The sequence below is a fragment of the Neodiprion pinetum genome, chromosome 1 (assembly GCF_021155775.2).
Source record: "Neodiprion pinetum isolate iyNeoPine1 chromosome 1, iyNeoPine1.2, whole genome shotgun sequence".
Lineage (NCBI taxonomy): Eukaryota > Metazoa > Arthropoda > Insecta > Hymenoptera > Diprionidae > Neodiprion > Neodiprion pinetum.
In genome coordinates this window covers 18,995,930-19,010,397 of record NC_060232.1, presented here as the reverse complement: position 1 = coordinate 19,010,397, position 14,468 = coordinate 18,995,930, and the positions used below count along the sequence as shown (strand labels likewise).

General features: G+C 41.7%; 2 protein-coding genes across 3 annotated transcripts in view; both read left to right on the top strand.

The window, feature by feature from the left end:
• Positions 1-14,468, top strand: part of LOC138190738 (two pore potassium channel protein sup-9-like) — a 1,051,447-nt gene that overhangs the window by 358,488 nt on the left and 678,491 nt on the right. The window lies entirely within an intron of this gene.
• Positions 1,990-7,190, top strand: LOC124224756 (uncharacterized). The gene is made up of 4 exons (XM_046636959.1): positions 1,990-2,969; positions 3,096-5,277; positions 5,567-6,178; positions 6,231-7,190. The coding sequence occupies exons 1-4, from the start codon at positions 1,990-1,992 to the stop codon at positions 7,188-7,190; spliced, it is 4,734 nt and encodes a 1,577-aa protein (XP_046492915.1).

Below are 14,468 nucleotides of genomic sequence, written 5' to 3'. Positions count from 1 at the left end.
ACTAGAAATAATAACGGTTGTGTGCCCTTGTGACGGGCGACTCTGAAACGCCACGTTACAGTATATCATACATATACTTATAGATAATATGATAAGTATACATAACCGCTTCGCTAAACCATCCCATTTAGAATGAATTTATACATACGTTTCTTGAATTTAAAAAAAAACTCATGGAGAAAATAAAATAATTTTGTTTGTGCTGTCGCAATAAACTGAAAAGGAAATTGCCGTATTTGGAATAAAATATTGGAGCGAAATTTCACCATTGCAATCTTCTAAACTTAATAATACTCAAACTTACATATGAAGAAAACCCAACAAATGAAATTCAAAAAAAGCTTCAACAGGCGAATAATACTACTGTTGAGAAACAAAAAAAAATCTTTATGCTGATAGCTTATTTGTTAGAGAAGAAAAAAAAACTCATGAAAAAAAGAAAATAATTTTGTTTGTGCGGTTACAATAAAACCTAAAAATCAATGAGCGCGTGCTACGAATTATGACTCTACACTTTAGATTTCTCATTGGAATTGATGTCTTTGGAACGAAATATTGCAGCAGTATTTTACCATTGCAATCTTATAAACGTATTAATACACTTACATAGGAAGAAAACCCAACAAATCAAATTAAGAAGAAAAGGTTTAACAGTCGAACATTACTGTTAAGAAACAAAAAGTAAATCTTATGCTGATAGCACATTTGTTGAAAAAAAATCACAATATTTTAACGTAACACGGTCTTTTATAGAGCTGCTGCTCTATAAATTACCTTATAATTACGTTAATTCGACAATTATATAGTCTATCATGATAGAATCAGTCTATCTTTTCTACTCACTCTCATTCTACTATGGAGGTGTGGTTGAGGAGAAATTCTTCGGATTCGCTTATATATTGGCATCGATGATTTCGTCCTCGTTATTATTTGCCACGTTCTTATCAGTCCAGTCTTCGACAGCCACGGAATTTTCAACCACTGCATTGCCAACAATATTTTGATTAACTTGTTGTTTTTCTTTGTTGTTGATCCTGTTGTTGTTAGGGCCCTCATCATGATCGGTCACGGTTTCCAGATTATTTACAGCGTTCGTTGTTTTAGTTTTTCTGAAAAATATTTGTGTGCAAAAACCATTGGGAGGATTCCGTAGTATGGTGATAATGAGTTCAATGTGGCCTTTCTATACACACACACACATATATGGATGTTTCGGCAAAGTATCGAATAGTTAAATGTGTGTCTCGCGACACTTAAAATCGTCCTCGCACATGTACGCACACTCGCGTGCAATGTTTACTTGCCGTCTCTGCGTCAAATCTCGCCTCTTGCCCGTGTCGCGACTCAAAACCTATCAGCTGTATCTCACGTATTTTCTACTGTCTCGAAATCATCTATGTGTATAATCTATGTGTTCTCTCGCTCTGTAAATCTTCACTCTCTGTAACGTTCTCTTGCGATACGGTCTGTATCGCAACATCGAAACCAATAGAAGTCTCGTTTATCGGTAATCTCAACATCATTTTCGTTTCATTTACACTCGTTCTCATCACTAATTCGCGGATCCCACGTCGATGATCCATATCCTTTTGCCATCTCTCTAAAAATTTTCTGGTCTTTCGAGCCGGATCAGTCGCGAATCGGATCGGATCATTCGCAAATCGAGTCAAATCTTTCGAATCTTTGCGACTTACGGGAAAACGAATTAGCTAGTGAGTGAAACGGAACTATCGCATGTGCATCAAGTTGTGAAAGTTCACGTTATCAAAGTGAACAATCTCGTTATCGGTGAAAACCATCAACAAAAATCAGTCGCGTCCGTTAAATTCAAACGTGCGGTTTCCTCTGTAGTGACCGTGACTAAGATCTGAGCGTCAAGAACACCGGTCTCTCGAAGTGTGAATCGCGTCGCGCTACTATCAGTGTGTTTGTGTCTCGTTCGTGAAAACTCAGCTCGTCGCGTGAGTTTAAATCCTCTCGTACATCAACATGTTGATCGAAGAACATATCAAACGTCAAAACGACTACATTTGGCGCATCTCTCGTGCCGTCGACAACCTGCGCAAGCTCGGCGAGGCAAAAATCACTTACGGGCAGGTGAAGTCGCGGCTTAATGCTTTAAATTCAAGTTGGAATAAGTTCCAAGATGATCACGAAAAGATCAGCGAGATCAAGTTCGCAGCAAAAGGTGATCAACTCGACGCGATCAAAAAGCTTTCGTACTTCGCGAAAGATTATTACGGACTGTGTGAAGAGCACTTCTTGAGTGGCGAAGGAGTGATGCTTGATCTTCTCGAATCACTAAAGCCTGCGCCTGCAGCAACCGCGCAAGCCGCTGCAGCTCCTCAAGACGCACCAGCAGGAGGATCATCAAAACGGTTACCGCGTATCGAACTGCCCGCTTTCGCGGGCAGCTACTCAGAATGGAAGCCGTTTCACGACCTCTTCTTGTCGATGGTTCGCGAAAATTCGCAACTTTCGGAAGTGGAAAAGCTGCACTACCTCAAAACCAGTGTGACCGATGAACCGTTACAACTCATCAAAAACATTTCTCTCGCCGCAGAAAACTTCCCTCGAGCTTGGGAAACTCTCGTCTCACGATACGAAAACAAGCGGCTTCTGACTGACTCTCATCTCGTGACACTTTTCGCGATTCCTCGTGTCACAAAAAAATCATCATCGGAACTAAAGAGCTTGCACAGCAACACTTGCGAAGCTCTTGGCGCGCTTGAACTTCTCGATAGTCCCGAGAAATTAGGGGATCACATCATCGTGCACATGACGATTCGCAAGCTCGACCCAGCATCTCTCGAAGAGTGGGAGAAAAGTGTTAGCGAGAAACTCGAGCCCCCCTCGTTTGAGGAGCTCAAGGCGTTTCTCATCGGTTGCATCTACACCCTCAAAGCCGTGGAGCAAGCTCATGCTCACAATCAAATCGCGACGTCGAAACCGCACTCATCGCAAGAAAGGTCAAATCTTTAGACGACAAGGTCACATACAGCGCAATCAAAGGAACAGTCGTGTGCTTGTTGCAAAGGCAACCACTACATCGCGTTCTGTTCGACCTTTCGCGACAAATCTCTCGATCAAAGAAGGGAAGTGGTTTCTGCGAAAAAGCTTTGCTTCAATTGTCTCGGTCCACATCAGCAGAAGGACTGTCGATCCAACAAAACGTGTCGCGTGTGCAACGGTCGACATCATTCCTTGCTGCATCGAAACTCTTCCTCAATCTCGACAGCTGCCAACAGCGGCACATCTCAAGGACAGGCTGCAGTAGCGCAACCTGCAGTGCAGAACGCACCGATCTCGAACAGCGCCTCTCAGGTGAGCAACCACTCAGCTCAGCCTACAATGATCAAGCGCTCTCCAGTTCTTCTCGCCACAGTGCAATTGATCGCCTCGAATCCGGAGACTGGACAAAGAATCATCGCTCGCGCTCTACTCGATCAAGGATCCGAAAGTTCATTCGTCACGGAGTCGCTAGCGCAACAATTGCGACTACGTCGGCATCAAGCAACGATACCAATCATTGGCGTCGGAGCTCATCAATCGGCAGTGACTCGCGGCATCGCGACATTGCAACTCCAATCTCGTGCTCACACCTCGTTCTCGTGTCAGGTGGAGGCACTCGTGCTTCCACGACTCACATCGTATCTACCCTCATTTCGACTTCTTGTCGAAGACTGGCCTCATCTACGAGGACTCAACCTCGCGGATCCAAGCTTTGCACATCCCAGTCAAATCGACGTAATTCTCGGAGCTGACATCTATAGCAACATCATTGGTCAAGGAGTTCGAAGAGGAGCACCTGGAACACCAATCGCGCAAGAAACTCAGTTCGGTTGGGTCCTCTCCGGCTGCGTTTCAGCGAAAGCAGCAAGCCCCTCGTATGGCGCAGTCCAAGGCTTCCAATGCTCCCTCGATCACGAACTGCTCGATCTCGTGCAGCAGTTTTGGAAGCAGGAGGAAGTGTCGAAACCTTTGGCACTAACTTCCGAAGAAGAGCGTTGTGAGCAACACTTTCGCGAAACGGTTTCTCGAACTGCGTCCGGTCGTTACGTAGTTCGGCTGCCGCTCAAGGACAATTCGGTAGGGCTCGGCAACTCGCGGAATCCCGCGCATCAAACGCTCCTTCGTTTGGAGAAACGGTTCGGTAGCGACGCGAAACTCAAGGAGGCTTACTCGAGCTTCCTTCGTGAATATCGTGAACTCGGGCACATGCGTCGCGCTATCAATACACCTGAAGACAATTCCCGCGTGTTTTATCTTCCCCATCACGGTGTAGTTCGCGACAGCAGTTCAACAACAAAGTTGCGTGTCGTGTTCAACGGGTCTCAAAGAACCAACCTCGGACTCTCTCTCAATGACAATCTTCTCGTCGGTCCAAAAGTGCAAACCGACCTCGCGGACGTTCTCTTACACTGGCGACAATATCCAGTCGCGTTCTCATCAGACATCGTCAAGATGTACCGACAAATTTTGGTCCACAATGATGACCAAGATTTTCAGCGAATCCTCTGGAGGGAAGAACCAGAGCTACCGATTGAAGGATATCAACTGGCTACGGTAACGTATGGTCTTGCAAGCGCTTCGTATCTCGCGATCCGTGTTCTTCATCAACTCGTTCAGGACGAAGGTAAGCAGTATCCCTTTGCGAGCCACGTCATTCTCGAGAACACGTACGTCGACGACATCCTCTCAGGAGCAGAGGACGTTGATCAAGGTCGCGAGAAAATCAACGGACTCAATCAATTGCTCAAGGCGGGCGGCTTTGAACTTCAAAAGTGGACTTCAAGCCACCCAGAAACTCTCGTTGACATTTCTCGAAACCATCAAGAGATCGCGATGCATCTAAATCTCGATCGAAGTCCATTCTTTCGGGCTCTCGGTCTTGCGTGGAGACCAGACATCGACGCGTTCGCGTTCTCTCCGCAAATTCATCAAACTCGGGACAATTTCACGAAACGAAAAGTTCTCTTACAAACCACGCGGCTCTTTGTTCCTCTCGGATGGCTCTCGCCGATCACGATCAGAGCCAAAATCTTTATGCAGGAATTGTGGGCACTCGGTTTCGACTGGGACGAGCCGCTCTTAGCTATCACCATCTCACGATGGATCGGGTTGAGTTCAGCATCTCTCGGGATAGAGATCCACGGTTTCGCGGACGCCTCTCAAAGTGCATTAGGCGCAGTGATCTACGCGCGAACGTATATCAACACTAACGAAGTGCGCGTTTCACTAGTGTGCGCGAAAACTAAAGTAGCGCCGCTAAAGAAGGTGACAATTCCTCGTTTCGAACTCTGTGCTGCGAATCTTCTCATCCGGTTGATGTGTCATGTGGAAAAGACTCTTAATTTCGAAAACACCTCGGTTTATCTGTGGACGGATTCCACAGTCGCGCTCGCGTGGACCAAAAGCCACCCATCGCGGTGAAAAGAATTCGTTCGTAATCGCGTAACGGAAATCCAAGAGTTCGCGCGCGCTCGTTGGTATCACATCTCGGGTTCTGAAAACCCCGCTGATCTTGCGTCTCGTGGCGCATCTCCGGAGAAACTCCAAAAATCAGAACTTTGGACCATCCTGGCTCTCGAAGCCTTCTGTCAATTGGCCATCCTTATCTCCGCGACCGGAAGAAAACATTCATCTCGAGGAAAGAAAAGGGCTGTCGACGCACATCGCAACAGCTAAGCCGCTACAAATCTGGGATCTCGTCGATCGCTACTCAAAACTATCGACTCTCCTCAAAGTCACATCATTGTGTAAACGCGCAGCAAATCGGTTCCTCGCGAAGACGACATCGAATCACGTAAACACGTCTATCACTGTCGGACCGATCTCTACTCTCGAATTGAGCGACGCCCAACTGTTTTGGACCAAGGTGACCCAGCAGGCGTACTTCGCAGAAGAAATTCGCCAAATGGAGACAAGCTCAAATCTCATTCGAAGTCATCCACTATCACGACTCACGCTGTTCATCGATTCGAACGGATTCCTCAGAGTCGGTGGTCGACTGAATCACTCATTGCTTTCGTATGACGAAAAGCACCCGTTCATCTTGCCTCGCGAATCATCGTTCTCCACATTGATCATCGATCATCATCATCGGTTGATGCTCCACGGAGGTCCGCAACTCACTCTCGCTACAATCCGACAGCGGTACTGGATCCTGGGAGGAAGAGTACCGATCCGCATGTTCATACATCATTGCGTTCCTTGTGCGCCACTCTCAGCAGCCAACAGATGGTCCAACTCAGTCTCGAGTCACACAATCGAGGCCGTTTCTTCACTCTGACGTTGACTACGCTGGTCCATTCTCGATTCGAGCCTCCCGCGGAAGAGGAGCAAAATCATGCAAGGGATATATCGTTATCTTCATCTGCTTCACGACCTCGGCTGTGCATCTCGAGCTAGTTTCGGACTACACGAAGGAGACATTCATCGCGGCGTACAAACGCTTCACATCTCGACGAGGAATTTGTGCCTCGATGGCAAGCGATTGTAGAACGAATCTCGTCGGCGCAGACTCAGAACTTCGCCGTCTTCTCGCTGCATCGTCAAAGGAGTTCTCAGAAATCGCAAACATCCTCGCGTCACACGGAACCCAGTGGCGGTTCAATCCTCCCTCCGCGCCTCATTTTGGTGGAAAATGGGAAGCCGGAGTCAAATCGGTCAAATTTCACCTCAAACGAGTCATCGGAGATGCGACTCAAACGTTCGAGCAATTCGCGACGTTCCTCACGCAAGTAGAAGCCACGCTCAACTCTCGACCTCTTTGCGCTATCTCGGACGATCCACGGGATCCAAGTGCCTTGACTCCAGGACACTTTCTCGTCGGCTCAGCATTGAACACAATTCCTGAGCCGTCACTCATCGAGGTGCCAGTTCAACGGCTATCGCATTGGCAACACTCGCGTCAAATGTTGGAGCATTTTTGGAAACGGTGGAGTACGGAGTATCTTCAGTCCTTTCAAAACCTCTCGAAATGGCAGACTCATTGCGGGAACATCAAAATCGGATCCATCGTTCTCGTAAAAAACGAAAATCTACCTCCATCTGTGTGGCCCCTCGCGAAAGTGATCGAAGTGCATCCGGGAACCGACGGTCTCGTTCGCGTTGTGACCGTTAAAACGAAATCCGCTGTGTTAAAACGTCCAATCGTAAACTTGTGTGTGCTTCTAGTGTCCTTTTAAGACAATTATTGACTCTAAGAATGAATAACGCACGGCGGGCGGTAATATAATTTCGCGATCGTTACCGATAGCGAAGCGGGCGGTATGTTTCGGCAAAGTATCGAATAGTTAAATGTGTGTCTCGCGACACTCAAAATCGTCCTCGCACATGTACGCACACTCGCGTGCAATGTTTACTTGCCGTCTCTGCGTCAAATCTCGCCTCTTGCCCGTGTCGCGACTCAAAACCTATCAGCTGTATCTCATGTATTGTCTACTGTCTCGAAGTCATGTATGTGTATAATCTATGTGTTCTCTCGCTCTGTAAATCTTCACTCTCTGTAACGGTCTCTTGCGATACGGTCGCAATCAAAACAAAATAGTATTTTCTATGACAAAAGTCACAATGTAGTTTTGTGCATGGATATAAATTTTTCAGGAATGAGTTTCCGGGGATGAAACAAAAGAATTACAAAAAAGGGCAACAGATTACAGTTATTCATTTCAAAACTATCAATGTATTTATTTCGAAGAAGTTTCCGTGACGTCACGAATTAAACTGCAGTTAAAAATAAAAAAAAATGAAAAAATTCGACTATATGGTTCACAGATTTCGTATTTCGATTTTCTCACCGAATTCAAATAAGCATATCTCGGTTTAAGGAAGTATCTAGAGACATGAAAAAAAGAAATTGAATGCTTTCAGCTCTATTTCTCAACGCTATAAGTTACTTAAACGTCCACTGATGGCGACACATCAATATCCTCAAGAACTGCAGAAATAATTACGTTTTTCTAAGTTTTTCACAAATTTAACACCTAAATCTTGGACAAGAAACTTTCGATCCCAAATCACCACAGCAGGGCACATTGTTTTCACTCACAGAGATGATCCAACTGTATGATAGGTTTGAAATATGAATTGCTAGAGAAATCAGTAAGTAGGGGTATGAAAAGACTGGAAAAATGCGAAAAAATGAGAAAAAAAAGCGTTTCTTCAAAACTGGGTCGGGTCAAACACTTGCTAAATTGGATTTTATTGTTCCATTCTATATATATATATATATATATATCATTTAACATCCCATGGCATTTGGTAATTTATCGAAAAAAAATTTTTTTTAATGATTTTATCCTGAAAAAATGTTTTTTTGATACATTATTAAATGCTATGGGCTTTAAAAAAAAAATTTTTTTTTGAAACATTCGAAATAAAAAAAAAACTATAACGAGATGGAATATCATGAGGAAACTTACACAAAATACGTAGAATTAGGTGTTCTTTTACATATCACTTCAAAAAAAGACTATAACACTCTAAAAAACAATCGCAAATCACCAAAAATGTAAGAATTGAGGTCAACAACACTTCTTATAAAGTTTTAGTATTTTTTTTTTTTTTATTTGAAAAAAACACCCAACATTTCAACAAAAACAAAATCAAATTTGAGTCATCAATGCCCAAATTATGAGCATATAAAGTAAATCATCAACACTTCTTTTAGTTAGTACAAAAACGTATGTGAAGCTAAATTAAAAGGGGTCGCGTTAAAACCTCGGTGATTTGGCATATATATATATATACGAGGTATTCCACTTTCAAACCTTACTTTTTTATTTTTGGCTCAATATTTGTTCAGTTATTATACCCATTGAAAGAACCGCTGCATTTTTTCAGAATTTTTTGTCCATCCACTCGTGAGGTGTGACTTTATTTCATTTGTATATAACTTCCCAAAAAATAGACCCAATTAAACTTCCTTTTCCTTGAATGGTTAGTTTTTTACCGTACTTTTCAAATGCGATAATGAAAAAATGATTAATTATTTTGAAATATTAATTTTTTTCTTTTTGAATTACAAAACAATAGAAGGAACAGCATAACCGCGGTGAAACTAGTTTGAAAAATAGTTAATTTGGCCACTTTTTTTTACTTTTTGAAAAAAAAAAATCAAAATATTTATTTGGACGATTTTTCGGCTAGTTATAGACAATTGAAAAAAAAAATCACAACTCATGAGTGGATGGACGAAAAATTCTGAAAAAAATACAGAGGTTCTTTCAATAGATATAACAACTGGAAAAATATTGAGCCAAAAATAGAAAAATAAGGTTCGGATGTGGTTGATTTGGCGTGGAATACTTTATATAGAAATTTACCAAGTGCACTGCCGATTGAAATATTTATTTTCAGAATATTTTGGCAGAAAAAAATATCTGAAATGTGCAGAAAGAACACATTCAAATTACATGTACAAAATTAACGGCACTACAACAAATATTGTTACTCTCACCATAGTATTCTTGTAATTTGCGTCAGTCGATAGACGTTGTTTAACTTCCGCCAAATCGGCTTCTTTCTTCAAAGGAAAAGCTTTCAGAATTTGACTCTCGGTTTTATCAATTTCTTCATCGGTAGTCTTCGCTGCCAATATTAGTCCTATATTCCAAACCTCGGCTGCTAGAGCATCTTTTTTCAGATCGCACTTAGCCAGTGCTGTCAGGATTGTTTTAATCCAATTTATAAAAATGATGAGAATATAGCGTAAAATGGGCAATACACTACTATTATAAAAGTTTACAATTTTTTTAATTGACTTGCTACGTACCGTTAAGCTTTTCAAGCGTTAAATACTGTAACGTTCTTTGACCTTACGGAAATAAATATGGATCCGCGAGTTTGTTTATCAAGTCAAAATCAAAAGCGTGAATAAAATATTGTGAAAAAGCTTTAATTGCGAAATATGTGTTTCTCGTTTTAAGTCTGAAACAAGACTGTTTTTACAATAATGTTGGTTGACGCAGCAACCTTATTCTTTTGAAAGACATAAGAGGTTTATAAACGTTTTTTATCTATGATGACTACCAGATCATTGAAAAGGGGGAAAAACGGGTGATTTCACCCTTTGTAACACTACTCCCCCCCCGAGAAAAAGAGTCGTCCCAACTCGGGAAAGATGAAACAATTATAAAAGTGATCTAGCAGTCAGTGCTCAAAGGTGAGTTGGAGCTGTGGCTCTAAAAATTTAAAGACTCCCTTTTTTACTATCTGGCATTTGCCCACAGTCTCAAGGTAAACCACAGAAAACCTTGAGCAGATAGTTGAGTGTTAAATAATTTCAAAAATTTATGTGCCTTGTTTCATAAAGGTAAGTGTTATTAAGTGTTATGTGGCTTCATGAATTCGAAGTTATCACCAACGGTCCAGATCGATGTCGAAAAGAAATCCAATCCTCTTCATGAAGGATTGTCCAAACAAAACAGGTTCGGGTGAAAACATCGAGACGGGAACCGAAAATTCCAGGACCAAACAGGATAAAAACAGACTCCTTTTCACAGGAAATAGGGAAATAGATGGGTGACTGATCCTAAACTTCTTTAGAAGCAGCTCACCCCAGAGTTTTGGCAGGACAAGTGTAAGTGATGGTATAACAATTCTAATTCACTAAGTGAATTTGGGAAAATACATGAATATAATAAATTAAATATGTATTTAAAAGAAAAGAAACGATCTTATCTGAATCATTTCTGTGTATTTCTTTAAAATAAGGCCACCAGTCATCCTCAGGAATCGGGGAAGATTGGAAGGAAAAGGCTGTGTCAAATAACCTGAAAAAGTGCTCACAAAAACTGACACTTAAGGTTAATAAAATGTGAAAATCAAGCAATCGCTCATCGACCTCGAAAAATAATCGTGGCTCTATTCACATTCCAAAAGAAACCAAAGCCTATCCGACACAAAACTCGATTCCAGAGAAAAAGGTTCTAGAAAAACTTGGTCGGCTGTAGCTTCTGCATTTATAACCAAAACAGGAGCCGATAAAGAAGAAAAGGTTTGATTTACTAGCCAATCCTCATGAACCTCATGAATAGTTCTGAGTAGCTCTAAAGAAATGCTCGATTCCTCCTCACGGGAACGGGAACTAACTCGAGCGAAAGAAGTTTCTGGGGAAACTCGCAAATAAACAATTAAATCCACTCTGAGTTCAGACAAGCGAATGAGAAGATCAAAATTTTTCCTCAATAAAAGAGATTCGAAGTCGCGAAAACTACCTAACCTTCGACGAGTTTCATTTCCCTGACAGGCAATAAAATAGGTTGGGAATGCCTGTCACGCATAACCAAAATAATTCAAAGAAAGAAGTTAACTCCAATGATAATTTTATATAAAAACGTCTGAAACTAGTTCCTCAAACCAGCCTCAGACGAAGAGTTAGTTTGAGGATTGAGGATTTTCTTTCCCAACCTCTATATCTCTTCTTCGCCAATTATAGGAATCTGAATGCGAGTTTTGAATCATTTCTCTACTATTCCTTTTAAGTAAAAAGCAATGATTGGCATCATGTCCTATTTTATGACAAAATAAACAAGTTACTACAGTTTGATCTGTCGTAACTGCGCCTCTAATTTCGTGTTTGTTACTCTGATTCTGAAGAGAACCACGATTTTCACGATTATAATACTTGTTATTATTATTATTTCTGTAATTTTGAGGCTTTGACTCTTCCGAGTGCTTAAAACCTCGTCTTTCTGAGGTGTTTTTGGACACCTCAATCCGACGAAGCTTGCTCAACCCAAAATATTTTTTTCGCATTGCCTCCACCTCAAGGGCTTTGGCCGTTGCCTCTCGTTGAGAAGTGAGACCCGATTCTGGATCACTAATTGCGTTCAAGAAAGCTTGGGTCGCTAATAAATTACGAGACGGCTCGTGGTCTGGCAAAGCTACACGAGAAAGCCGTTCAATATCTTAGCTAAGTGATGCGAGGTCTTCGTCTCGTCCTTGTCTTCTAGTCTATAATTGAGCTGTGTACAATTTTGTCAGATGGTCATTTCCGTATCTCAATTTAAGCGCGAAGCTAAGTTTTTCATGATCGGAAATTTCTTCTTCAGACAATGCCGTTAAAACATCCAAAGCCGGCGTTCGAAGACAAGAGGCAAGGCTGTGGGCCCTCATGGCGGAGTCCCACTGATTATGCTTTGCAATTGTGTTAAATTGACGTTCATAAGCTGCCCATGGAATCTTTCCATCAGAAATTGGCGGTTTTAAAGGAAGCAACCCCAGGAAATTTTGAATTATTTAATTGACTTAAATGAGAATAACGAGTTTGAACCTGAGACAGAGGCTCGGAAAAGCCAACCTCATTATTTACTGTTGTTCTAAAAATTGGGGATTCATTTATTCCCCTAATAAAAGGCACAGACCTTGAGTCTCGAACATCCTGGAACCGTCCTGGATGTTGGACCTCCCGAACAGCGGGAACGGGAACAGGAGAGGGAACAGGAGAGGGAAGCGGAGTAGCGACTCTGGAACCTCGAGGGGTGACAGCCGGTTTTCCTAAGCCGTTCATCTGATGGAAAGCCTGAAGAGCTGCCACAGTCGTCCGGAACAGTTCATGAAGACTGGTCTCGGATCGTTCTTGAGCTTCTCTATCAAGCCTCCGCTGCTCCAACTGAGAGGCAATTTCCCTTTCTCGTTGTTCTTGTTCTTTTTTTCGCTGCTCCAACTGAGAGGCAAGTTCCCTTTCTCGTTGTTCTTGTTCTCTTTTTCGCTGCTCTTGTTGATCGAGCAGCAGCTGGTGAAGTTGCTGTTGATCACGTTCAGCGGCTTCCTGTTGTTGGGACATGATCTTCAGCAGATCCATCTGAGAGACCGCCGAAGAAATTGGAAGAGGGTCCACTGAAGGTGATGAGATTGTCTCGGGAACCCGCGGATTTTCCATAATGGAAGGTTCTTCTCCGCCACTTTCCCTTCGACGTGAGCGTGTCTTACGACTATTGCTCATAGTTATAGTTCGCGCACTGAATTGACTCGATTAAAAAGAAACTCAAGATCCCGCTTCTGACACCAATGTTACGTTCTTCGACGTTACGGAAATAAAATATGGATCCGCGAGTTTAATTATCAAGTCAAAATCAAAAGCGTGAATAAAATGTTGTAAAAAAGCTTGAATTGCGAAATATGTGTTTTCTCGTTTTAAGTCTGAAACAATACTGTTTTTACAATGATGTTGGTTGACGCAGCAACCTTATTCTTTTGAAAGACATAAGAGGTTTATAAACGTCTTTTATCTATGATGACTACAAGATCATTGAAAAGGGGGCAAAACGGGTGATTTCACCCTTTGTAACAATACGATTGTACGGTTCCCTCAATGACGGACGGTTTGTTTATAGAAGAAATTGGATCCTTTGTATTTGACCGTACGCTAGTTTTCAGTGCACTTTTTTTTTATCGTTTCGATATCCAAATCTTCATTACCACTGGAGAAGCATGCTGCACCCTCGATGTCAATCGGGGGAAATGGTCTAATGATAACAGACGACTGAGTCGATTTTTTTGATCCAATATTATCACGCTCCGAATCAGTGTTAATATCAGACATTACTAAAGCCTATGTACATTTAGTTTGTCCACGCTTAAATGTTTCTGAAAAAGATAACGAGTATATTTTGTAATTAATTGTTTTGAAAAAAAAAAATAATAATAATGACTAGCGATTTGTACAATCATAATGATTTCTACATATTGGCTTGTACAATCGTTTTTTAAATATGCATTGGCATACAAGCATGAAATTTAATTTGAAATTGGTTAAACGTACTCGTCGAAGCCAATATTTTTATAATATCGTGCTGAGGCCAGTTTTCGGTAACGTCCTCTTGATTCTCAACAGCCTTCAATAATCTCGATTAGTTTTTTTATGGAGGCCAGTAACAATGCGTTTTCCGAGGTGTCATCCATTTTTCCGTAGCAAGACTAACGCCATCTTTGAATTCAATAACCGCATATCGATTAGATGCCATCTTTGAGAGACCTGAAAATTTGAGATTTCAGTATTCCCGATGAATGTCAAGATGGACGATGTGTACTCATTGCTTAACTGTATGATTCCAATTCACCTACATCCGAACATTATCCAACGACTAACTAATGCAATGGACTTCTGGTTCTCAAGTGTTTTGAATTCTAAATATTTAGTAATAGCGACGAAAAAAGATACAACACGAACCCCTATACACTTGATTAAACTGAATTATTATCATGGAGAAATGGGAAAACAACGAATGTTGATTTGTGTGGGAGCTTTACACACTTTTTCGTAATATCACTGAGTGGGTGTATGGTCAATCTTTCAATGCGTGTATATTTCACTTTATGTATTCCTAGCAATGATGATGGGCATGGAATAGTAAAAAAATCTTCCTTGGTTGTGAGTTGTTTTCCTATTATCACAAATTTTTGAGTTTCGTGACAGAAAGCTATATTCTGAACGTCAATCATATCACCGTTTTTCAGAA